General features: G+C 40.2%; 2 protein-coding genes across 3 annotated transcripts; one reads left to right on the plus strand and one right to left on the minus strand.

Moving 5' to 3' along the window:
* The first annotated feature begins 49 nt into the window (after positions 1-49).
* Positions 50-13,623, plus strand: ttc38 (tetratricopeptide repeat domain 38). Its single transcript, XM_007553219.2, has 14 exons — positions 50-392; positions 657-734; positions 1,857-1,938; positions 2,691-2,862; positions 5,007-5,180; positions 6,518-6,593; positions 6,836-6,955; positions 7,068-7,127; positions 7,213-7,251; positions 9,379-9,460; positions 9,778-9,943; positions 10,868-11,027; positions 11,395-11,468; positions 13,251-13,623. Exons 1-14 carry the CDS (start codon positions 363-365, stop codon positions 13,336-13,338), a joined length of 1,401 nt encoding a protein of 466 aa, XP_007553281.1. The 5' UTR covers positions 50-362; the 3' UTR covers positions 13,339-13,623.
* On the minus strand, positions 13,529-25,707 carry tspan33b (tetraspanin 33b). 2 transcript variants are annotated; one of them, XM_007553218.2, is made up of 8 exons: positions 25,497-25,706; positions 21,277-21,334; positions 20,689-20,816; positions 20,456-20,530; positions 17,352-17,447; positions 16,965-17,093; positions 15,073-15,234; positions 13,529-13,792 (listed from the first exon to the last, which is right to left on the minus strand). In XM_007553218.2, exons 1-8 carry the CDS (start codon positions 25,590-25,592, stop codon positions 13,724-13,726), a joined length of 813 nt encoding a protein of 270 aa, XP_007553280.1. In that variant the 5' UTR covers positions 25,593-25,706; the 3' UTR covers positions 13,529-13,723. The 2 variants fall into 2 exon arrangements, with proteins under 2 accessions (XP_007553280.1, XP_016527532.1); XM_016672046.1 differs by lacking the exon at positions 17,352-17,447 and having other exon boundaries at positions 25,497-25,707.
* Between the last annotated feature and the right edge of the window lie 18 nt (positions 25,708-25,725).

Below are 25,725 nucleotides of genomic sequence, written 5' to 3' on the forward strand. Positions count from 1 at the left end.
TTTGTGTCTTTGCTGTTGACTGGAAGAATAGAGATGCATGATGGGACTAGCTGTTGCGTGGTGGTTTAAAGCTCTTTGAAGGTTTTTCTGACACTTGCTGTATTTGTCTGCAGTGCATTAGACAGACAGACATCACGCCCTGCCACTTTTAGTTATATTTTGTTTGTTGTTTTAGATTAACCTGTATATCATCGTTAAATGTTACATTGCAGGCAGAAAGTCTAAGAATTGCATTTCTGCACAGCTTTAGCATCTTACCCGTGCTTTTATTGTGAAAGCGAATGAAGCAATATATGACTTCCGCTGAGGAATGCGTGAAGGAAACAACTGTTTGAGGAGGGGGGGTTTCTACAGCTGCAGAAATGATTGCATCGAGTTTCAGGGACTGTCAGGTGAGTGTTAAATGTTTTTCACCACAGATGCAGTAAAAATCCTATTTTAGTTAAATTCAGAGTTTTTTCGCTGTAAAGTGAAGTTGCGTTGAAGGACGTCGCTAAAGTTAAAGAGAGACTTTAAACTTTCCTGCTGATCTCCTAATCAGTCAGCTTGGTCTGGAAAGTGAAGCAACAACGTTTTCAATCTAAAATGAACTCTGGGTATTTGTGCTGAGGAAGTTTTCTGTTGGAAGAAGCGCAGTTTTGTTATGTGCTCTGCAGGCGTGGAAAGATGAAGCTCTCCCGCTATCTACCAGCAGCAATGAGGCGTCCAAACTGTATGACGCCATTCTCACACAGGTAACCTCCAGACATCTATTTACAAAAACCCACAAGTGATTATTTTATAATTATGATTAATATGTGGTCAAAAACAGATTGCTGGAAAATTTAAATTTGTTTCAATTAGTAATCATTGCTGATCTGTTTTCTACACGGGAACTTAATTATGAAGCCGTCATGACTGTAGGAGGCGCTGTTTCTCCTCTACACCTGTGTTTTCACACATTTCACCACCACAAATGAAGAAATAATATATTAAGATAAGCTCAGATGAGGATAATTATGAAAATGAATTTGCACATTTTGAATCAGAGCTGCAGAATACATTGCATGTGTATCGTAACTGCAACATTTGATATCTCAGGTGACTTTCTGAACCGTATCATTTTTCATATGAATGTAATATTTAACCAGCTGGACAGAGTCATAAAAGATATCACCTAACAGGTCAAAGGTCACAGAGTGAAAGAAGGATTTACCATTATCACCATCAGAACTGTCCAGAAAAATGTTTTAATCACTCAAAATACTCATTTACACAATAACAGTAAAGGTAGAGGATGAATGGGAACCAACGTTGGAAAGCTGAAAATGTTTTCTGTTGACATCAAAAACAATTTTTTTTTAGCTTTTGTTGAGCTGAAATGATGAAGGTGAACACTGAACCTCCAACAAACTGCATGTATTTTAATATAATCTAATATTTAATACTGATTAAAACACTGATATTTATCCACATAGTCCTTTACGCAGCCACAATATTGGTGATCAATGTATTCAGCAAAATCAGTATATAAAAGAAAACATAAAAATCAGGCTTAAAAGCTGAAACTAAACGAATAAGGTCTGATTAGGTCATTTTTAGATGTTCAAATTCTGCCTGAATAAAAAAGTCTTGAGCTTTGTTTTAAAAAGTCAAGTTGAGCTAAATATGAAGATCTAATGGAAGCTGCTTGACATAATTTATGATCATCGTGTTTTGCAGAGGTTTATGTAGTGACACCAAGTGTTTATTTCAGCCCTGCTCCATTTCTATTTGCATGAAATTGCACATGTAAAATATTATAATTTTCTTTCCCCAAGCTGAGTGCATCTTTAAAAATTAGCTGCGTGATGTTAAACCTCTTTCTGCTTGTCCAGTATGTGAAATGGAGAAATGATGAAACACTGGGAGGGATTGAAGGATGTATTTCTGCCATCCAGACAGCTGACCCCAACTTTGGTAAATAACTTATTTATTCTTTACAAGCTACTAAAATATAAACCTTCCCTCACTGGGAGTCGACCAAAGAATAAAATCCAAGCGTTGAATTAAGTTTAATGCTAAGATTAATCATTGAAAGCTCCAGAGGACATTAATAAGTGCATTTCTTGTGAGTTTTAGTTTTAGCAAAAATAGTTTTATTGTTGTCCAGAAAGAAGAGAAGATGATTTCTTTGACATGAATAAATACTTGAAGTTATTGACGCTAAAGGTGGTTCTACTTGGTCTGCATTTAGCTTGTGTTGCTATGGAAACGTTCTTTAATTTTAAAATGCACATAGGAGATGCAAAGCAACTGAGCTGCACCAGGCTGAAAATCAAATTTAGTTGAAGTGTTTATGGTTCTTGCTTTTATAACAAGTTATTGGCTGCATATTAAACATTAAAGCTCAGATTGCAGCACATGAAGCTGTGGGCATCAGGGGATGTTAGTGTAAGATGTCTGTCTGGTGTTTTGATTGACCAGTAGTTTTTGTTGTTGTTTTTTAAACTTTTTCTGTATTTTTCATATCACTTTTATTTGTTGTTTGCAGTCAGAGACAGGAATGAAGCTTTAAAAAGTTTGTAGAATCCTTCTGGGTCCGAAACAAAACAGAACCTTGAGAAGAAGGAGCGTGTGATTTCATGTGATTTCATGTGATTTTTCATTGTCACTCCTGCGCCGTGGGAAGGAAAAAAATTAATATATTTATCCATTTATTGATGCCACAGTTATGGGCCATGTGATCAGCACTGGGTTGGAGCTGATTGCCACGACGAGCAGCGCCCGGCTGGACGAGCGTCTGGCCAGCGCTGTGAGGCGAACGGTGGAGCTCGCCAGCAGCCAGGATATTTCTCCCCGGGAGAAGCTCCATGCCAAGGCTGTGGAGCTCTTCTCACACGGGTAAGATCCAAAACTGGCTGCAGGCGGTCCGACCCAAAAAGGTTCGATCAGGGATGGGAGGGTGGTTGTTAAAGAGGCTTCGTTTGTGCAGCAACCAGCTGGATGTTTGAAAATGTCACATTTTTAAAACTTCAATTTAGTCATTTTGATGGGAACTAAATAAGGAAGATGTAGTTTATAAAAAAAAATTGTAAAAACATTGGTGGCTTATTTATTAGTTTAATAAAATAAACTCAAATTATATCATTTGTACTTTTATTACCAAAGATGATCTGAAGAAATGCTGAAAGCAGTTTTACATTAATCATGAATTAGCTTGAGCCGTTATTGTCGGCCATGACCCGACATTTTAATATTTCTCAGGTTTATTCCTACGATTCAGTGACAAGAAAACAGAAAAACAGCCGAAACACTGAATGTCTTTAAATCCAGACTAAAACCCTCCTGTTTAGAGTTGCTTTTGAAACATCATAAATGAAACATTAATCAACATTCTGATGTGCAACGATGGCACTTGACAAAATGTAACGTTTGACTTTGTATTTTTGTGTTTTTATCATGTAAAGCGCCTTGAACTGCCTCGTTGCTGAAATGCTATAAAAATAAACTTGAAACAAAGCAGTTCAAAGAGCTTCACACCATAAACACGTAACAGAGTAACTAGTTATGAAATCAGCAAACATTATTTTGTCAAATGCCATCATCTAAATCATCATGAATAATCATAATCAAATATATTAATCAATGTTTGGGTTATTATTAATCAAAGTCAACTTTAAACAGGTCGGCTTTAGCCCTAATTTAAAGGAACTTTTTGGTTTATTGTCATTTCCTGAGAAGGTGAATTTTGGGCTTTTATCATCTATAAGCCATAATCCTCAAGATTAACAAAATACCAAGAACTTAGTTTGCAAATCAGTAATTTTGTTTAACTGCATGATAATTATTACATTTGTCGTAACTCATATGATCAAAGTTTCTGTGGACGATGATGCTGTGGGCAGGAAGCATCTCCAGTAGCAGTCAGTCTGGCAACAAATTGGAGGACACCTCTGACTGAAGGTTGTTGCTGCATGATAATGTCATGACATGCTAACAGCTCAACTTCCAGATAACACGTCCAGGATGACACCATGTTGGAAAGCACTGCTTATCCATCTCCTTTGCTTTTGCCGCTCTTTAAATCAGAGTTCAGGTATTATTTGAGCTTTTGAAATGCTATGGCTCTAAAACAATACTTCGTTGCCACAGTTACACATCATGACTGTGCAAAATAAAAAAAGTGAGAGCAAAAATCCTGCTGGCTGCAGAGCATCCAAACATGAGAGAAATAATTGTCTAATTGCAGTCATAAAGTGTAGAAGCCAAAAGTGAACAAAAGTCTAGAAAACCAAAATCAGAACTGCTCCAACAACCTGCCACTAGAGCGGCGCTGTTCTGCAATCAAAAATGCAACAGTATTTCATTGTTAAAACTTCAGTAAAGGTTTTAATTAGATGAGGAGGTAGTGTGCATGCTTAAGGTTATACTTACTCGCTGATTCTTTTATTTTCTCTCCTTGAGTGTGAAATCCCTGTCTGAGCTCCTGTTAGCCACAGTATCCGCCATGTGGGCAGGATGGAGTCCCGGTTTCATGCTGGAGTTTATGAATAAAAGAAGAAAAGTCTGGACTGCAAACCAGGAACTGCTGGTTTATTTTTCATGTTCGCTGCTGAAATCTTGATGTTCATTTGGAACTGGATTCTGTGCATCATTCTGCCAGTCCATGTCACCTCTGAGGTCTGTTAAAGTCCTGTTCGATAAGACGTGGGTTCCATTGTGCCACAGGAAATGGGTCGCTTGTGAGCGGATTAGAAATAGTTTATCAGGAAATAGTTTTTATTCATGAAGCTGCTCTTTCTCTGTCTGCATGTGATTCAGTCATGCTCTCCAGATTAGCAGAACCCAACGCAGAATTCATGACAGTCACTCTACGACGGCTGGACTTTCATTATATCCTGTAACGTTAAACAGACATTTGGTTTCTTAACGTCGCCTCAGAGGATTCTCATTTCTCCCTAAAGCTCTGATTCTCCTGCTGCTCTCTGAACATCTTCCAAAACTTTTTGATTTCTTTCTAACAATGAGACACGTTTCTCTTGTAGGAATTTCCCAAAAGCCTGTGAAGTGTGGGAGGAAATCCTGCTTGATCATCCCACTGACATGCTGGCTCTGAAGTTCGCCCACGACGCATACTTCTACATGGGGGCCCAAATACAGATGAGGGACTCTGTGGCCAGGGTGCTGCCCCACTGGAAGCCTCACACGCCGTTGTCCAGGTACCTGGTCCAGCTTACCGGTTCTGTGGTGCTGGTTTAGTGTGAAGCTGTTGTAACTGTGAGTTTAACCATAAATCAATCTAATGAACCATTTTCGGTTGACTGTTTTGGGTCATTGTTGTTCTGAAGGATAACCTGTTTTCTGAAATGAGTCCATCAGATTCATATCTAAACAGAAAGAGGCCCACAGCATCACAGATGCTTAACAGAGATGCATGTCTCCATATTTCATAGCAGCAGTGTTTGTTGCTGAAAAGCTCATAATAATTGCCAAATGAGAGGAATCTCCTGATTGGACCTCTGACTTTGGGCTCTATTGGAATATTGGGACTATTGTAGATTTAAAAATAAATGATTGAGGAGTAAATTTCCACCAAAAATGTCTGTTATAAATATCAACACCTCTACCAGACTTGCAGTGGTGGACACACGTCTGCTGATGAGCTAATAATGGAGCTAAATGTTTGTTTTTGCTAACTTTAAAAGTGGACTTTACTTTCCTCAAATGTTTCCTGATAAATCCTATGATGCTAATTTACTTGGCTGTTTTTTAAAGTTTGAGTTGAATAAAGTTCAACATCTGTGTTGAAGTTTTAGTCAACTGTTAAGAAGTTTGTGTTCATGCTCTTATTTTGAAGGGGTGAAGACTGTTTACAGCAGTTCTGCTTTGTCTCCCCACATTTCAGTGACTTTATTTCAAACATACAGCAACAAAATAAAACGGAGACAGAGGAGAACAAGATCTAAACATAAATGCGATATTTAAAGGCGTGTTGGAAAATGTTAGCTATAATATGAAAATGAAATTAGACGGTGGAAGTCTTTCAAGGGCGGATAATTTGAGATGAAGTTAGCACGTTAGCATTAGCTTCTACTAAATACCATACTGTTGTAGTGCTTTACTGTTGTCTGAACTAATCTTAATGACTAGAGCTTCAGGTTAGCACAGCGAGGCTAGTTAGCGGTGTCCACCACTGCTAACTTGAATAGTTTTCTCTTGTCTTCCCCATTTTGAAGAGCCCAAGAGAAATGAGCCCATGTATCATTTAAATCCCAGAAATGGAGGAAGTCAAAGACTTTCCCTACTTAGGAATTATAACGGTGTGAAGAATTGCCCCAGAGATTTTGAAATTTCATATTTGTTTCTTAATGAGGGATTTTCAGTGTGAGATTTTCCCATAGTAATGAATTATGAATTTAATTGGGACATGTGTTTACCAGTGTGTGGGAAGGGAACGCTTTAAATAATGCAGTGTCATTATAAGAAGCTTCTTTGCTCTGAGTCAGATTGTTTCATGTCTGTTTCCAGTATTTTCTAAAAGTTTGTTTGTCTTCAGTTACCTGAAAGGACAATACTCCTTCGGCCTCCTGGAGACTCGTTTCTACGACCAGGCTTTGAAAGTGGCCATGGAGGTGAGCGTCTCTGCTGGTAATGGCTTTCTTTGTGTGCTTTGTTGACAACACAGCAGCTGTGTGTCTGAGGTTATCTGCCTGGACTGATTGTATCAGCCCACCCTCCACACTGAAGGCCTCATGCATTTAAAGCAGCTGTGACATGAGAGTCTCCATGAGAAAAGAGTTGAGACATTTCAAAACAAGTTATTTAAAGTGAGGACTGCAGTTATTTTTGTGTGAATTCGTCTTTCTTGTTCCAGGGTCTCGCCTTGACCCCTGATGATGCTTGGGCCGTCCACTCCGTGGCCCACGTCTATGAGATGAAGGCAGAGGTGGACAAAGTCTTGAATTTCATGGATAGCAGAGAGAAAGACTGGCAGGTGGTGTTTTTTTTTTCATCACACCATACCTGGAACATTGTAGAAAATTCAGAGTTTAAGGTTTAAATATTTGGAAAATAAATATGAAAAAAACTGCCATTATTATTTCTAGGGGTCTGACATGCTGGCCAGTCACAACTATTGGCACTGGGCTTTATGCTTCATCGAGAGGGTGAGGACAATCATGGCTTTATTTAGATTTGATTGTCTTTAGGTTCTAGTTGGTAGTGACGCTTTTGTTGCTTCATCCTCTGCAGGGGGAATATGAAGCTGCTCTGCAGATCTACGACTCCCAGGTGGGTTTGAGTTGCCATGTTATGAAAAATCAATGAGCTTTACATCAGAAACATACCTGGATTGTGATCTTGAAGGCGGAGTGGCATAAAGGGCAGGAGCTTCTTAAAGAGACAGAGACCAGTTCTAAGGCATCTGGTGTGAAGTCAAGTTTCTTTCCAGTTATGTTTGATATAAACAGCATTTTCATAACTGAAGCTATCATAGTTAGCTGATTGTGCCTGGAAAATACATAACACTCACCAGTTAATATTCATTTGGGAATTTTCAGGATATTCTGGGATATTCCTGTTGGGTCTGGTTGGTTTCGTGGCTCTGACCCACATTTTTATTATAACAAATATATTTTTTATTAAATTCAAAGATGAGGCTGTTTTCTCACATCATGGATGTTGTTTTACTCCTGGTGTTAACATTCATTGATGCTGTTTTCAGTAAATGTAAAACATGAACCCAGTATAATAAAATATCTCCTCTGAATGATTAGCTCAGCTACCTGCCTTTATGTGCAAATAAAAGTGTAACCATGTAAAATCACACATGCATCAAACCAACTGCACTTTATTAGAAGCAACATTAAAGAAGGAAACTGAGTATTTTGTGGAGATCTTTATGGTTTCATCAACAAAAGCAAACTTCTCTTTAGAATCGTATCTGTTCATTTTTATCTGCATTTAATTAGTTGTTTGGTTTCAGGCAAACATGACATGGAGGCTTCAGGCATTTTGGTTATTAGCTTTTACTATGAATGCTACAGTAAAGAAAATATGTAAGAAAAACCGTTTCTGGCTTTGGGAGCCATTGTCAGCCCTCCTCTCCTCCGCCGTGTCTCTGAACATCGTGTACTTCTCAGGACTCCAGGCAGGTTGCAGTTATGGAATACGACAGAAATAAAGTATAACTGCTTCCTTTTTCAAAACGCATGTCTAGCAAGACTTCTGGCTATTTTTCAGTTAAATCTATTGTTTTGGCCCATTTTGCCTGAAGAAAAGTAAATAGGACAAAGTTAGGCTTCAAACATCCAGTCAGAACTACGGCAGGATGTTACTGATGTCTACACAAACAGGCTGGAGTCACGTCTGCAGCTTTGAGTCACACAGCATCAAAACACCAGGCATGCAGACTTAAAGAAAGGCGTGGTCCTCTTGTGAGTCGAGAGCTAATTGCAGATAAATGTTGAATCCAAATTTAAGATGTAAGAGCCAAAGAACCACCCCCACACAGCGCCTCGGCAGTGGCTGCCAGGGCTGATTTAGTCAGGATGAGACGGTGTGAGACGAACCTCGGTTATTTTCTGAATCCTGGAAAAAAAAGACGTTTCATGAGGTCACTGGATTCTGCTCTGCTGCGTTACGAACTAAGATTTATGCAGATGTGGAAAAGGAAAAGGTGTTTTTTTTATTAATATATTTAAACATGTCTTTCATGTTAACAGATACTAAAAGTTGCATTGCATTTTTGTATAAAAAATGAGGATAACATTGTTTACTTCCTAAGAGCCAAACACACAGGTGGAGAAAACCTTTGCTCTGTAATTAAAACATGAAGGTCAGACTAAAGTTTAGCAGAGAGATCATGGAGAAAGACCAGAACTTCTGGAATAACGACGTTTGAACAGACGAGTCTAAGCCTGAATATCTTAAACTCCAGAACAGAGGAAACTTTTGGCCTAAATAAATCACAGCATTCCAGGAAATAAAGCTCATGGTAACCTTTAAGCATGGCAGGGGAAGTGTCATGCTTTGGGGATGTTTAGCTGCAGCAGGACCAACGCAGCCCACCGTCACTGAATCCACCAGGTTTCTAAATAAAAATGAAAGACCTGCAACATGGCAGGAGGCGTCCTGGTCTAGTCAAAGCCCAGATCTGGATCTTATTAGGAGGCTTGAAGCATCTTATTGGTTATTTGAACTGAAAGGAAGATAGGGTGTCCTGACTTTCCTCAGATAAAAAAACACATGTTTATATCTGCTTTCTTTTAGTTGAGATGAAACATTGATTTGGGAACATTTCCTAATTAAAACTGAATATTTAATGTAGTTTCTGGAAGTAATTCTTCCTTTGGCTGTAATAATTTCTGTCCTTCAGTGTTTTTGCATAAATACTGATGATTTTTATTTCATTTAAAGATATTCAAGCGTTGTAAAGCCTCGGGCGCCATGCTCGACATCGTAGACGCCTGTTCAATGCTCTACAGACTGGAGATGGAAGGTTGGTGTGACGTTATCTGAAGGCATCGCCAGAATATGGGAAATAATGATTATATTGTTGAATGGTTTCTAAATTAAATCATTTTGCAGTTATTTCTGCAAAATGAGTTTGATTTTTTCTTAATATGGTGCTAATGACCAGCTGTCATGTCTAATTTAACACAATTAAGACTTTGGTCTGAAAGCAAAAAGACTGATGATCTCAGTTTTGTATTTTTACTAATAACATCTGAAGTGCAGCAGCAGAGATGAGGATGATGATCCATGTTGGTTGGAGCAGCGCGGTTGGATGGGGTCAGAAACGTCTTCCTGTTGCAGGTGTGTGTGTGAAGGAGCGCTGGCGGGAGCTGCTGCAGGTAACCCGGCCTCACACCGACGACCACGTCACGCTGTTCAACGACCTCCACTTCCTCATGGTGGCGCTGGGGGCCGACGAGGACGGGGCCGCTCGGCGCCTCCTAGAGGGCCTCCAGGAACTGGCCAGGTTAGTTCTGTCCCAGTTCTCTTCACTGCACACCTCCACGCTGTCGTGTTGCACTCGACTTTTATGTAACACAGAAACAAACGCGGCAGAGCGTGGGAGGGAAGACTGAGGAAGACTCTGAGCAGCTTCATCGGCTGGAAGGGGCGGGGCTTCCCTCTGCAACAGATGCTGAACACAAACAGGCTTCAGCTTATGTTATAGAAAATTATTATTCTTTGTTTTCCTAAAGTTGTCACAGTTTTAATTTAGCAAACTGTCTTGAGTCCAGTGAACTGAAACTGGATCCACTCTACAAATTTCCTGTTTGCTCTTTTTGTCACATTTAAATGTTTCAGGTTATCAATTTCTTGTTGCACTAAAAGTCTTTTACTGACAGGAATCAGAATGAAAATGAAGAGATGGAGAAAGCAATGAAATTAGTTGTCAGAATAATGTATTTCTAAAATAATTGTTTTATTTTAATTATGCAGTAACGGTCGACTGGCGGATGGAGGACCAGTCTCTGTCTTGTTGTAGGAACATGACCTCTGACCTTGGCTGAAACTGTTCCATGGTTCTCAATCTGATGCTCTTTGTTCCTCATCTGTTGTTGAATAATTCAGATCTGGTTAAGATGTGCTGCTTTCAGATCTTTTGGCCTACTTCCTGCTGTCAGTCAGGTTTAAAATATTTCTTAATTTTTCAGATATGAGTGATGAAGTCGACTGAAAAGGAACTGAACCAAAATCAGTTTTTTTCTCAGGTTATTTTTTTTTTTGGTATCAAAAATTAATTTGACCCGTAACTTTTTTTTCAGGTGACGTTAAACCTTTATAGCTGGATAAAAATGTCAGAATACTCTTTAGAATCTGCAAAAGTAAAACTTTTTTCTTTTTCTACAGTTTCCTGTCACACTTCCTGTGTCTAAACTATTTCCCCTCACAGGGAACCGGGCGACAATCAGCAGCATCGGCTGGCGAAGAGCTTGGGCATCCCGATGTGTGAAGCTATGCTGGAGTACAAGCAGGGCAACTTCAGCCAAGCTGTGGCGCTGTTGCACCCTTTACGTTACCGCATGGTGGACATCGGTGGCAGCGACGCTCAGGTGAAGAGAACAGACTGGATATGTTTTACAGTGAAAAGTCTAAAAACAAAGCAAACAATTCCCCTCTAACTTCCAACATCGAGTTTTTTTTCTCATTGATCATGTTGTTTTCTTAAGGAAAAACCAGAAATCTGTTGTATAAATTTTTCCAGAAGTGAAGCCTGCTGTGCTGCATGTGGTGTGAGGATGCAGAGCGCAGTGCACCATCGTATGAATAATAAATCTTTGTGATGGACACTGATGCATTTTATTTTCCATGTTCAGACGAGTTCCTGCAGTGAACAGACAATGTATGCGGAGCAGAAGCTCTGCTGCAGTGGAGCCAGAGGTTTGCATCTCTAATGGCTTTTTCCACTGCTTCTTCCAGAGAGATCTGTTCAACCAGCTGCTTATTCATGCAGCCATGAAGTCTGACAACAAGCAGCATCACAAACTGGGAAGGTAATGTTCAACTCGCCACTTATTACATGTTTCCCTTCTGTTTTTACTGGCTTGTTCACAGTTCATAAAGAAACCTCACCCAGCTTTCAGAGCATTGTGAATGTTTTCAGGCCAGAGCTCCTTTATCAGGAGTTTTCTTTACATTTTTCTGGCACTTTGTGTTGATCTGCTAAGTGGAAATAAATTCAAGCCCTTTTATAACTCTGATACTATTATCAGTTGTAAATTTTCTGTTTTGAGTCATCTGGGCATAAACTCCCAACAAAATAATTTGAGTTTATAGTATAAAATGTGGGAATGTTTAAAGGTTATGAATATCCGTGATGGAACCTTTAGTTCTGATTAGTGCTTTAGGGTTAGCACAGCTGCTAGCGGTGTGCACCACTGTCTCTCATTTAAAGGATTCAGTTCTTTGCTTCCTTATAAAACATAAACCACCTCCAGGTGTTCCTTCCTTCCTCCTCCTGACTCATATTTTCAGTATCAGTGTTGACCCAGACTTTACATTAATGTTCATATGTTCAGGTTTAATGCTTCATGTGCGTCTCGTCACACCAGGCCCTGCATCCTTTTGGCTCCAAATATATATACATTTAGCTGCAACCTTCTCTAAACTTTAATATGTGGTCAAATTTGCAGCATGTAGAGAGTTATATCACTGCAGTAGTTAATTCCTTAATGCAGCCAGGATGTAATTATATTCAGACAGTTAATGAATGTTGGTAATTCAAGGATAAGCTCTGAATGAGGCCTGTATGCACACCTGTAATTAGTGCGTCACCCAGGACAGATGTTGGCACCACATGTAAACCTAAAACTAAGCTTCTGCAGTAATTAGTGCTACAAATCAGCCTGGAGGAAAACTGTACAACTAATGGATCTTATGTGGGAGAAGTTGGTTGTTCATGATCTGCTTTCTCCAGAACTTTGCACAACGTTTCTATTAGAAACGTTTCAACATTGTTTATTTTTCTTTAGATTAATTTCTCTGTCATCGATGGCTGTTGTAGATCTATAAGATCTATTCTTGTAAGTCTCAACCAATGAACACCTGGTTCATTTAATGTCTGAAACAAAAAGTGGTTGGAATGAGGAAAAAACCTTCCCATTTTTCCTCCATATGCAAGTTTTATAAATTATGAGTGATGTTTTCTAGAATTAGCTTCTTTCATTTAAAGAGAGCAAAGTATCTCAGCCTAACTGACCATTTGGACTCTTCTGGACCCAGATCTGTTCTGTGGATCTTTGTTGAAACAGAACTGGACCAGAACTAATCATTTCGCATCTTTCAGGTGTTTTCCAATAATCCTTTTGGCATTTAATGTAATTAATACTGGTTCACTGTTACTGCAGGAAAATATAATCAATCCCTTCAGGATTGTTTTTGTGATCTTTTGAAATAAAAATTAACAGACTTCATTATACTTTATAAATATTTGTTTTCATAAATAAACACTTTGTAATGAGGAAGGAAAAATATTTTTTCAAACCCTTAATTAGCTCGTTAGCAGGAAGGAGTTGGTTTCATTTAAACTGAATGTTTCGACCATTTTGGATGCATTTCCACGGTCAGCTGCTGTGGAAGGACGTTTCGGCTCTGACCTTAAGTAACTGAACATGATTGGTTCTACTCTTCACTGTCGTCCCCTGTGTGCACAACACCAGCTATTTTTCTCCCTTCTATATCTGACACCATGTTGCACTTTAATTATTGATGGAGTTGTTCTCCCAGCTTGAAGTCTGGCTGAATCTGTTGGTCTTTGCTCTGCTGTGTTTCCCCAGATGTCTGCTGGTGGAGCGTGACGCCGTGCGGCCCGACTCCCCTCTGACCCAGCGCCTGGTGCAGAAAGCGCTGGCTCTTCACGGCTAGAGGGATTGCAGCGCGCGGTTCCCACGTGAAAACATCAAAGCGCCGCTCTAATCTGATTTTGTGTTGTTTGGGTTTAGGAGACATCAAACCCAGAGGAAGGAGCTGCAAACCGTTAACCAGATTGTGCTTCATTACTCATTGAATGAGAAATTATGAAGAAATTGTTTGAAAAATCAGTCGTATTATACAGTTCAAAGTATTATTCACATTTATTTGCAAATGTAAACTTTTTCAATACACATTTCTATTAGTAAAGAGAAGCAATAAATAAACACTTTGCACTATGCATGTGTGTCACAGTAAAGTGCATGAAAACAGTTTTGCCAAAGGATATGCAATCTAGATGTGTTGACTCTGATTGGACCAGAACTTCTTCCTTCTGCCCTCAAAACGGTGAAGCAATCTCATCTTGGATCTGAGAGATCAGGATCTGGGACAGCACGATGCCGGCAATCTAGAAAACATCAGAGCGCGGCGGTAATGAGCGTCTCAAGGTCCCGTTGGAACCGATGCTGCTGCTCTCAGTTTGGCACAGTCAGGAAAATAAACTCATTTACATCTTAAACTTTTTCACGTTAAAACCTTTTGCATTCAGCCTTTTATGCCTCAGATGTTTGGAGAACAAGCAGCTTCATAACACTGGAAAAATGTCGTATGACAAAGATGAACTAATGCAAAGAAATTTATTACCTGAATAATTTTATTAGTCCAACATAAAAAACCAATGCTATGCCTTAATATGTATTTTATAAAAAATCTTTTCACACATCAGTAATCAGTCGCAGGATTCTGAAATGAATCACCAATGAGACGAGCTGATCACCTGAAGCTTCGCATTTTCTTGTAATTTTATGAGTTTCTTTATTTTCATAACATGACTTTATCCTCATAATTTCACAAAACAAATTTAGTTTACCCTTAATACTTGCAAATATGAAAAACTGTTTTCCTTCTTGACAAATCAGTTTGTTAAAAATGTTGAGAGGTTTGAATACTTTTGGTATTTACATCAGTCAAGATGTTTCTGCTCATAGTGCTGGGTGGAAACCTTGTTCTTAAAGTGACCAATCAGTGTTCTTCCCCCAAACATCAAAGGAATTGCAGCTCTGGTGTGATTGGTCCGATGGGATTTATGGGAAATGCAGTCGGATGCATGTGAGCGCGCTCCTGCAGCGTGATGGTTTGATCTCGTGTGTGCAGCTCCTGATAACAGTCGACACGTTAATCTGACTTCAGATATTAAGGGACTAATTGCTGTGGGAGTGAAGCGTGCTGCGCAGCCGTCCATGAGTGGGAGGGAGCTGTCAGCATTTTCCTTTTCAGACACAATGTTACAGTTTTACTGCTTCACTTAGTGCTAATCCTCACTAAGTCACACAGTAGTTAATTTACAATTATTTCTTGGTATAAACTTGGTTTAAATAATTCCTTTTCTTGGGTTTTTATTAAATTTGCTAATTTTTCCCTCATAGTGCAGAAATTTCACCCTGAATCAGTAGTTTAGAAAATCCTCAAAGTAAAAGTCTGCTGCTGCTTCAGAACAGATGAAGTGTTGCTGAAACTACTTGAACGCAGCATCCAGCCTGAGAGGTAGAAGGTCCGCTCAATAGGTTGATTACTGGCCGCTCCACCCAGCGAGCCTCCATTGATGCGTTCATTGACCTGTTGTGGCTTATTTAAAACCAAAGAGCTTCTTTTGTTTCTGGTTCTGAGGTGAATTAAGCTGGAGGTTACCTGAGGTAAGGCCAGGCCCAGGGTGAGCGCTCCCACCAGCAGCAGGTGAGACTCGATCCACAACACCGCTCTGTCTGCACAGCCTACAGAGAAGATGGACCCGTCTACTTCCTGGGACTGCTGCGTCTGAATGCCAAAGCCACACATGGTGTTGATCACCGTCTGCAGAACAGAAAGAGACCTTCACTAGAATATCAGCATCATGCATGATTAAACTCGGCTGGAAAAACTAAGATGATCAATGTTGCATCTAAAGGCTAATGAGTCGAAAACCATCATGAAGGGAGCAGGTGAGGCTGAAGCAGCGACTGGAGGCTCCTGCAGCAGTCTGCAGCCTGAACATGCAGTTAGCCACCAGCAGGTCGCAGCACTGCATCGACTCTTCTGCCGTTTAATTAATTGATTTTTCAACCATGTTGGAGAAGGTTGCTGCGATCCGTTTTCTGTACAGCTTGATGTTTAATCAATACTGGCCTGATGGCTCAACATGAACTCCTTAGTTTCCCTCAGTCGTACCTTCATGATGTGCCGCTGCGTCTGCATAATAATGACGATATTGAGCATTTATGCACAGAAGCAGGACCTATAAAGGCTGGCATGCACCATCCATACACACACCATGTGTAGACAGCTTGCTTTGATGCTCAGAACATGAAATCTCATTAGAACTCAGTGAAATCACAGCCAGCGCTGCGATAAAGGCCTGTGATGTTTTCACTTCCTGCAGATCAGATGAGCTATGAGCACATGTTGCGTGTGTCCATGTCAGGCCAACCAGCATCACTTTAACAGTTAAAGACAGTAATACACAGTTTCTGTTCCCGTTGTTAACTGGACGGTTTTCCAAAGGAGCCGCAGATTGGCTGAGCTGTCAGCCGACTCTGGGAAAACATGGAGTGTGTTCTTCAAAGAAGAGCTGATGCAACTGGGGGGTAAACATGAGCCTGTCCAAAACTTCCTCAGCAAACGGAGCAGAACAAATAACTCATCTTTGTTTTTAGCAGCTGACACGTTGCCTTTGAACAACTTCAAAAAAAACAAAAGCTTTTTTTTTCCAAGAGTCAGTGTCTCTTGAGGGGAATGTATAATTATTTACATTCTTTCAGCAGAACTTTAAATAGGCCAGGGCTTACTGAAGAACAAGAGGAGCAGCAACAGCAAAAGAGACGGATTAGCAGAACAAGCCAACAACTGGGACACATAAATGGCCGGATATTCAGCTGTCATACAGCAACAATGTCCTCAGTCAGAGGCCTCTTCAGATTTGTTGCCAGACTGACTGCTACAGGAGATCCTTCTGGCCCACAGCATCACCAGCCACATCATGGATGATCCGAGTTATGAAGATATTTCATTCTGTGAGGAAAGTTCTTCTGTCCTGGATGAAATCAGGACAGATGTGGCTGAAGCAGCCGTCCTCATCGCTTCCATCTGATGTGAAGTTGCTGCCTTCAGGCAACAAGCAGTTGCTGTTTCGACAAACAAGTAGAAATATTTTGGGTCAATATGAATCAAATGCTGCTGTGACTGTTTTCCGCTGACTGTACGGCGGATAAAGTTTGATGCTTTTGAAAAGTTATCAGTTAATCTGCAGAAATCACCTGGAATAGACCTGAACTCTTCTAACCCAGCATGACACTTTGACTGTAAGCTGCACTTACAAACCCAGCTAATCCTCTTACTTTTAGCTACATGGAGGCGAATATTAGCATATAGACAAATATTTAAATGTTACATATGACTGAGCAGAGACCTGGATTAGGAAGGAAATCTGGCATATTTTACACAGTCCTGTCCTCACCAGATATGCTGATATTTATGTACCTAAAGCCAATATTCCACTCTGTTACAGTTTTGTAGTTAATTGTTTAAGCTGCTGTGTGTGAACCCACCTCTCCAGGAACCGGAGTGCAGCAGGAGTACGGCACGGCGCAGCGCTCCGAGCTGGGGTTTTCCTGAGAGCAGTTGAAGTAGAGGTTCCAGGACCAGTCGGTGTAGTTGTTCCACCCACAGCACTTAAACTGAGCCAAGCACAGAGCAGAGGTGTATATTTAGAAACGGTCTGGTGTCGTGCCGTCCATCTACAAGGGGAAAACCCGGGCTCTCGGTTGGAGCCAGGATGTGCAGATGGAGCAGGAATATCTCCTGAGGAATCCCATGGAGCTGCAGGAAATGCATGTTTAGCTTCTCATGTGGAAAATCCTCACTGAGGCCAACATAAACACAAACAGAGCTGGCTGTGTGGTGCAGTCAGGTGTGTCTGTGCCAAACCACAGCACCTCTTTCTGGATGTAATCCATCAGATTCTGCAGATCCAGGTCATCCCTGTAGTGAACGATTGCTTTCTTCACAAACTTCCCCAGAGCATCTCGGGTCTATGAGAGAGGAAAAAAAGATTTAAAAAAAGATAGCTTTGATATTATAATTTCCATCTTTTAAGAGAAATTAAATCTTAAACTGTGACACGTCAGAAGACTCCAGCCTGCGTTAATTAGTGGAGGAGGTTTTAATGGCACACTGGGAAACGTTTTGCTGCAGATGCTGGGAGATCCCAGCAGAGCCGGTGATGGATAATAACTGGAATCATTTCAGACTCCATCAGCGCTGCCACCACTTCGCCGTCAGCCAGGTACTCCTGGGTAATTCACTGGTTTCCATGACGATCTAGGGCTTTCATCAACAGTTTAGGTTATTTACATCTGCATAAAGGCAACAATGAAGCATAATATTCACACCTGAAGAGCCTCCTCAAAACATGAGCTGCAAATTTACAAGTCAACCCAGAACAAAGACGACTGAAAGCCTGGAGGATTTCTATTTAAATTTTAGTTTTTCACTCAGATTTTTTTAATTATTTGCCTCAGAAGAAAAAAGAAACAAGAACGTATTTTCTAGCTGTAATCTAAACCAGTAATTAACTGGAGAAAATATTCACTCCTGAACATTTCCTCCACAATCTCATAGTAAAAGGAGTTCAACACAAATGACCAAACTCTTCTTCATGAAACAAAAGTTGAAAACAGTGCAGCATTTTGCTTCTTCACATTTATGTCCACTTTCTGTTGGTCAAACTTAATAAAGTACATTTATGTTTTCTGTGGCGTGATAAAATCTGGAAAAGTCCAGTGGGTGTGAATAACTGTGTTCATTTTAGATCTGATGCATCTGCAAAAACCAGCAGAAACGCAGCAAAAAATGTCAGCAATGAAATTATTCACGCCTGACAGATGAAAGTGATGAAGGCTGACTGCGAGTCAGGATGTAGACAACTGCCTGAACTTCCACATTAGTTATTATAATGTCATTTTTATCACTTCATCAGAAAGTGAATAAGTGTGAAATAAATGCATCTGACTCAACAATCTGTATTAATCTGAATGAAGCTGCTTCATGCTGTTAATGGTGACTATTATACAGAATTTTGTATTTTCTTATTTTAACATACTGATGATGTTATAGTTAGATGATGTTACAGAACTCCTCAGATATAATACATGCTAACGGGGCTCTGTATGCTAGTAACCTGCTGAACTTTAAAGTTTCATTAAGCTGGAAATGAACCTCAGATCTGTTTGCTAACGGCGTCATAAACTGTTCAACTTACAAACTGTGTTGAAACAGTTCGTGTTGATAAATACTATTATCCTCCAGTTGTTTTACTGGATCGTGGGAGGATTTTTAAAACCCCTCCTCAACTCTTCGCCTCCTTCTGCTCCTGTTTCCAGCTTGGCCCATGGGCTTTGAAGCCCACCGTCGCACTGTGTCATTAGTGGGAAAGTCTCCTTTAAGGGATCTGCTGAAATGGAACATTTGGTTCCACTTTGAAGTACCGAAGCATCTGAATCATTTAGCGAGGAAGGATGCTGGGAGGGTTGTTAAACTGCTCTGTTTAGCAGCAGGCAGTCCGAGCGCTGACAGCGGAGAGGAACCATCAAACACCAGGAACATCACCACCGTGCGCTGATGTGCGGCAGCGGCGCCCCTGCTGGCTGCTGTACTTTTATTCCCAGTGGTCCCTTAATGGAGAATCTACTGAAGAGGATAAGTGAAGCGAGAGCCGCTATTAGGACGAAACACGGTTCCAGAATAAACCTGAGAGATGCATAAATCTGTAGCTTATGAGGGAAAAGTCAAAATGAGAACAAATACCCAGAAACCGTTAGCACAGAACCTTCTACTTGTTTCTCCAGGAAGGATGGAAAAGAGAAAAAAATGTTAAAAATTAATTCCTGCAATAACCTGGTTCCTCAAAAACCAAAATCAAGGGCACTCCTAAGATATCCATTAATCATGAATGATGCATCTGTTAAAACTGCAGTATCTAACTCGCATTTTTTTTTTTTTTTTTTTAGATTTATTGAAACAGTCACTAGATAATCTTTGAAAAAAAAAAATCTAACTCCTCTGCTAACTACAACCAGCCAATCAGAGCGAGGAGGGGCGGGTCTTAGGCTACAATCCTCCTGCTGCCTGAAGTGACCCTAATCCGATTTTTTGTGAAATCAGATTTTTTTTTTGGTGTGGTCATTCACACGAAATAAATCCAAACTTTATGTGATCTCCAGTATGAACAGCAAACCACCTGAAGGTGCCACACATGTACGATAGAGGGAGCAATAAGGTTACAGAGCATGATCAGCGGTTTGCCAACCACCATCAAGAAGAAGAAGAAGAAGAAGAGGAGTTGCTTGTTGGCAGAAGTAAACATGGCTGCTAATGGTGGAGAATATCATCTTATGATTTTGAAGTTGTTGTCCATTCAGAGCCAGAACATTAACCACTTAATCCTCTTTATGGACCATGGCTGTTTTTCTTCCTGATTGGGGAATCAGGACACAGAATATTGACGTTGGTCGAGTATTAATGACCTTCAGACTCGGGTCACATTTAAAAAGATCAGATATCGGATGTAGGAACACATATTTGAGTGGCCTGACTCAGAATTTGAAAAAAATCAATTCTGTGTTGATCAGACTGTCTGAAAAGATCAGAAACAGGTCACATTATATATATATATATATATATATATATATATATATATATATATATATATATATATATATATATATATATATATATATATAATCATTTTTATATAGGTCGTGTCCTTTGTTCACAACCTGAACCCTTTCAGCTCTCAGGCGGAAATGCTAAAGCTAGTTAGCATGACCACTGATGACGGTGGATGAAACAGTTTTCCTGAAACAGTAAGTCGTTTCTCATGTTTAGCAGAAAGTACATAAAGTTGTCTCATATTATACTGTGACAACATGGCAACCCTCTTAAATATATATAAAAAAAACAATATATTTTTTAATAAAAGTTACATACAGCAGCTTTGAGGCCCTGAAAAAAGAGAAAGTGTCTCCAGAACGGTTTGTACCTGATCAGAGTGGAAGAAGCCCAGAACTGCTATAACCAGCTGGATGAGGAAGACCAGCGTCAGCGTGAAGGAAAACTGGAGGAGAAATTAAAAAGACCAAAATATTTCATCTCAAGTGACACATTTCCTGTCAGGCGTTTGATATGAAACATGATTCCAGGTTTAGAGACATTTTAGCTACAGGAAGGAAAACATGCCGCCAATATTAGTGATGCGTCTTTTTGGAGAATTACCGTCTTGAGGAGGCGAATGTTCTCTCTGAGGGCGCCGATGCAGCCGCAGAAAGTGATGAAGAACATCACCACCCCCACCACAATTAGGATGACAGCTGGGTCGATGAGGAACGTGTCCCGCACCGTGTCTGGCAGAGACGGAAACACAGCCTGCCTTTAAAAAGCTGCCATCCTCTAGACTTGCTGTTTCTAATCTCTTGTCAACTTCATTGTTTGCAGAAAGCAGTTTCCTATTTTTGCTGCGGCCCTTCCTATACTGACTGTCCTGATGCTCTGAAACCATCAATGATGATTTGAAACTGAAGGATTAAGCAGATGCAGAGGTTTGATCGCAGGGATTAGCCGCAGGTTAATCCTTTCCTGTTGTCCATGAACTATATACATCCTAAATTAAATGTGAGAATTGGGAGGATGAAGCTAAAATCTAACCCCCTGTGTTTCACACCAGGCTGCAAACAAGATCTCTGTTCTATTTTTACTGGGATGTAAACATAATCCAAACAGGCCTTTCAGCATGATTACATATCTAATGGATTTTACTTTTAATGCTGTTTTATACTTTTTAATCTGTGATTTTGTTTAACGTACCTGTAGCTTTCTGGACTTTGGCATAAACCCCAATTCCAACAATCAGCAACGAGAAAACCTGGAAAAACACAAGATAACCAGATTGAGTCGCATCCAAGCTGAACGCTGAGAACATGACCTGCCCTGTTGTTTGCTTTAATCTGAAGTTTGGTAAAATACCCCAAACTCTACACCCACAAACAAACACGGCTCATCCACATTTTAGTGAATAACCAACATTAAGTAGGTAGGACTAGACAGCTTAAAAATAAAATCTGAATTTTTCCACAACAGATTTAATTTCAGATTTAAATTTTTTTCTTGGTTTCTTTTCTAAAACAAATAAATTTTTATAAAAGTAACTTATTTCAATCATCCCATCTGAGTTGTACATCTAATATTTAGGGCCAGACGAAGTTTATGTTTCATTCCAAATCATAATATTATATTATTGAACAAGTCATTTTAACTTATAAAATATAAATATAAAATGTCTTGTTGCACTGACAGAGTATTTCACTTAGAGTTAGTACTTCATCAATATTAAGCTTAACTGATGGTCCCTCCAGACCCGTCGCTCTGTTCTGCCGTAGCCAATCACAGCTCGGCTCGGCCTGTGCGTTGGATCGCCGTCACGTCAGAACGTCCAGCTGCAGGCACAGCTTCAGGCTGCTGAGTGAACATTTTCCTCCACTATTTTCTGATATGCTGCATTCGTCCTGCCATCAATTTTGACCCAGTTTCCTGTGGCTCACACATCCCCAAACACCACTGGTCCACCGCCGTGCTTCACAGCAGGAATGCTCTACCTTGTTGATCTCCTGTTTGTGGCCAAAAAGTTAAATTTTGATCTCATTTCTCCAAATGATTTTGTTCCAGAGATGTTGAGCTCCTCTCCTTGGAAGCAGGAATCTTTGAGGGATTTGCATAGTAATGACTTTCATGTAGCTCGTCTTCCTCGAAACTGAAAATGCCACTCCACCTTTTTTTTCCCCCAGAGATTCCTTCATTCCAGCTGAAGTTATTTGTGGATTTTACTACCCTGGCAGTTGTTGCTGAAGTTTTTGTTAGTCTACCTGACTGTGGTTTGGTTTCAACAGATTCCCTCATTTTCCACTTCTTAAAGCTTGAAAGCTGCTTTTAACAATCCTTTTGCTTTCCCCATGACTCAGAAACCAGAAATGTTGATTCAGAACATTTCTGAAATGCTATGATTCCAAAAATCATCACAGTATGTAAATTTTTGATCACTATCATTTCAGTAGTTTCTTTAATTTTTATTTAAAAACAGTAAACAGCTGTTTTACTGGAAGTAGCTTCACCCACGAATCATGAGTGAAAGAGTTTTTCACTCATGATTCTCATGACTGGGAAAAAAAATTCAGATTTTTTTTTTTTTTTTGCTGAAATGATTTTTAGATTTATGGCGAATTGCATATATATGAAGAATACAGTTTCTCAGAAAATGACTGAATAAAAGAACTGGACTGAATAAATTTTCAAACCGAGTCAACAGGTTCTAAAAACTACCTAAAGACAAGAAAATCTTTCATTTGAAGCAGAATATTAATAAAACAAAACAGCTCAAAGCATTTATACAGCAAAAGGATGCATGTACGTATGAAAGTTTTGCAGCCATGACAACCACACCAATCTGAAGCATGTCGATGATAAACTTTGTTTTAATATTACAGCTTTTTCCTAGGGAACTTTAAACACATTTTCCAAACAAACTGATGTTTTTAGGGGATTTTATCTGAAAGATCAAATTAAAATCACAGAGTTGAAATGTGAAATATACAAAAAAATCTTCTTGACTACAAGGATTATTTTTTCCGAGGTCAGTCCTGGTTAGAGGAAGCTTTACTTCGTTTCTTCTGTGTGCACCAGTTGCTCCAGGAAATGTTGGAAAGCTACTGAAGATGGAAGCTCACTTTAAATAATCGTCCTGATGAAACGGCTCCTAGAGGAAAACAGGTGCTGCTTCTTGTTGACGGCTCTAATTCTCCTGTTCGCTTCGATTCTTTGTCTTACGTTTAACAACAACCTGCTTAGCTTGGTTGTTATTTCCAGCCTGCAGATCCACAGCCTGACTGATGATTAGGAGGTGTGTGTCTGTTTGAGAACAATGATTCTGCTTCATCTTTAAGAAACTTGTATTATGTTTGAAAAGCACATTTTGGTTTTCTCCAGGTCTTAAGATTCGGTTTGTGGTTTAATTAGAAGTCTGCACGCCTCTTTAAAACTTCTGAAGGAGAAAATCGTTGCTTTTAAATAGTTTCTTTACAAATCTAGAATCAATAAAAACACCTTGACAAAACAATAGCTGCAGAAACATGGAGAAGATGTGTTTTCTGCTTCCAAAGCTTTTGAAAAGAGACGATTTTTCTAAAGAGGCTTCATCTGTTGTGCAGGAGAACCCTCACCTCCACTTCATTTTCAGCTGTCTTGTTTTCCCCTGCCTGTGTGTGTGTGTGTGTGTGTGTGTGTGTGTGTGTGTGTGTGTGTGTGTGTGTGTGTGTGTGTGTGAACACGGGTGGCAGTGAGGCATGCTTACGTACGCAGTGATTGTGTTCCAGCTCTGTTTTTCAGCCTTTTCAAAGGGATGATTCAGGTTTCTCCCAGAGGATTTTGCTGCAGAGGTGAGCTGAGCCACGGGACGCGGGACAAAGGCCTGATGGATTAGGGCTGCGGCGCTCACTCCGGAGCCTCGTGTCTGATAAACAAAGTGAACACGGCCCGGCTGTGCGGCGCTTACTGCTGATTGGCTGTGATGGCAGTGAGGGCGCGCTGCAGTGTTTTTGTGTTGCTTTGGATGAGCCGCAGTGTGATGGAGCTGAGGGGGGGACAGGTGTGGTCTGTGTGTAAAGCAGGAGAGCAGAGGAAAATGAAGGCAGAGTTTTAATGTGTGTGTGTGTGTGTGTGTGTGTGTTGGAGAACTCAGGTCTGACACACAGGTCATCAGAGCTCCTCAGTGCCTATATCTACTTATGTAAATGCAATAGATTCCTGGTTATTCGAGCCAGAGTTTATTATGCTGAAGACTTCCCACTCCCTGAGAAACAAATATGCATAATTATGTGCATTTTAAGATCCTGAATATATATGAAAATAGATTCCAGTGATGAGCAGACTGAAGGCGAACATAATCCATCTATTTTCTATACAAACGTAATCCTGACAGTCCCCAGGCGAGCTGGGTTCTTATCCGCCACAGACACAGCAGGTTCAGCCATGTCTGGTTCTGGACAGTAACAGGAAGCTGGAGTACCCAGAAAAACATCCAGTCTTTCAGACCAGCAGTTCATCTGCAGTGAAGTTATGCTTACAGACCAGGGATGAGGCTTTAATGTGTTCATTTTGATTAGTTAATGACAGATTTTAACATAATTGATTTTTTTTCTTCTTACATACTAATGTTCTGAGTGGAGCCATTTATGCTCAGTATGAGGAAACGATCGTCTGCTGCTGCATCCAGGACTGAACACTGCTGAGTTTCTTTACGGAAACTTTTTAGATTCATTTCAATAATAAATTAAACTTAATGCACTGACTGATATTAGAACAAGTTGGAATACATGTGTGCTAGAATCAACTTGTTTTACTTTTTTGTTAAAGTATCTGTAGACATCTGTTGTGAATTGGTGCAATAGAAATAAACTGACCTGATATCTCGTTTTCTTCACCTGAGCATTCATCTTTTATGAAACATAACTTCATTTCATCCTGAAGCATGAAAAGCCGTCCTGACCACAGGCCTTCAGAATGAGCTCAGTTCTCACAGCGTTTCATTTGTGGCAGTAATCCCTGTTTGTGCTGCGTACCCACAAATATGAGTCACCTGTCTGTTAAATGCAGCTTTAAGATCCATGCAAATGTTCAGTGAAGGGACGCGGCACATTTAGCGGTTGCTTTCAGACGACCGTTAAATGTGCCGGCATGGCAGCAGGCATGCACAGCTGCCAGGTGTTTCTGCGTCAGCGCGACTCAACGCCGCTCCAGAGGCTTCGGTAACCCCAGTGCCCATTTCCAACTGTAGTAAAGCTAAAACAAGTCGTAATGGAGAAGCTGGGCTCCTGCAACCGACCGCTATGGCTGCAGTACGTTTCCTCACTCATTATTTATAAGGTTTTTCTTTATAGAAGTCATCTGTTTTTTACAAAGTACAACTCTAATAGCTTGTGATTTGTACGTTTAAAAATAGTCTCAAACGTCCCGAACAGCAGTTCAACTCTACTCACCCAAAACAAGAAGCTGAAGAAGAAGAGAAAATATCTGATCCAGGGGTTGACGAAGGAGAACGTCTCAGCTCGGTTCAGATTCGATTCTCTGTCCATTTTGGATTTTTTCTCTCTGATCTGACATTTAACTGAATCAGCCCCTCGCTGTGCATACCAGCCACCGTGTCAATGTGTGTTGGGCTGTTTTCAGGCTGCAGTGGCGCGGGGTGCAGTGGGGGGTGTCCATGTA

Source organism: Poecilia formosa, unplaced genomic scaffold, assembly GCF_000485575.1.
Source record: "Poecilia formosa unplaced genomic scaffold, Poecilia_formosa-5.1.2 Scaffold55, whole genome shotgun sequence".
In the NCBI taxonomy this organism is placed as follows: Eukaryota; Metazoa; Chordata; class Actinopteri; order Cyprinodontiformes; family Poeciliidae; genus Poecilia; species Poecilia formosa.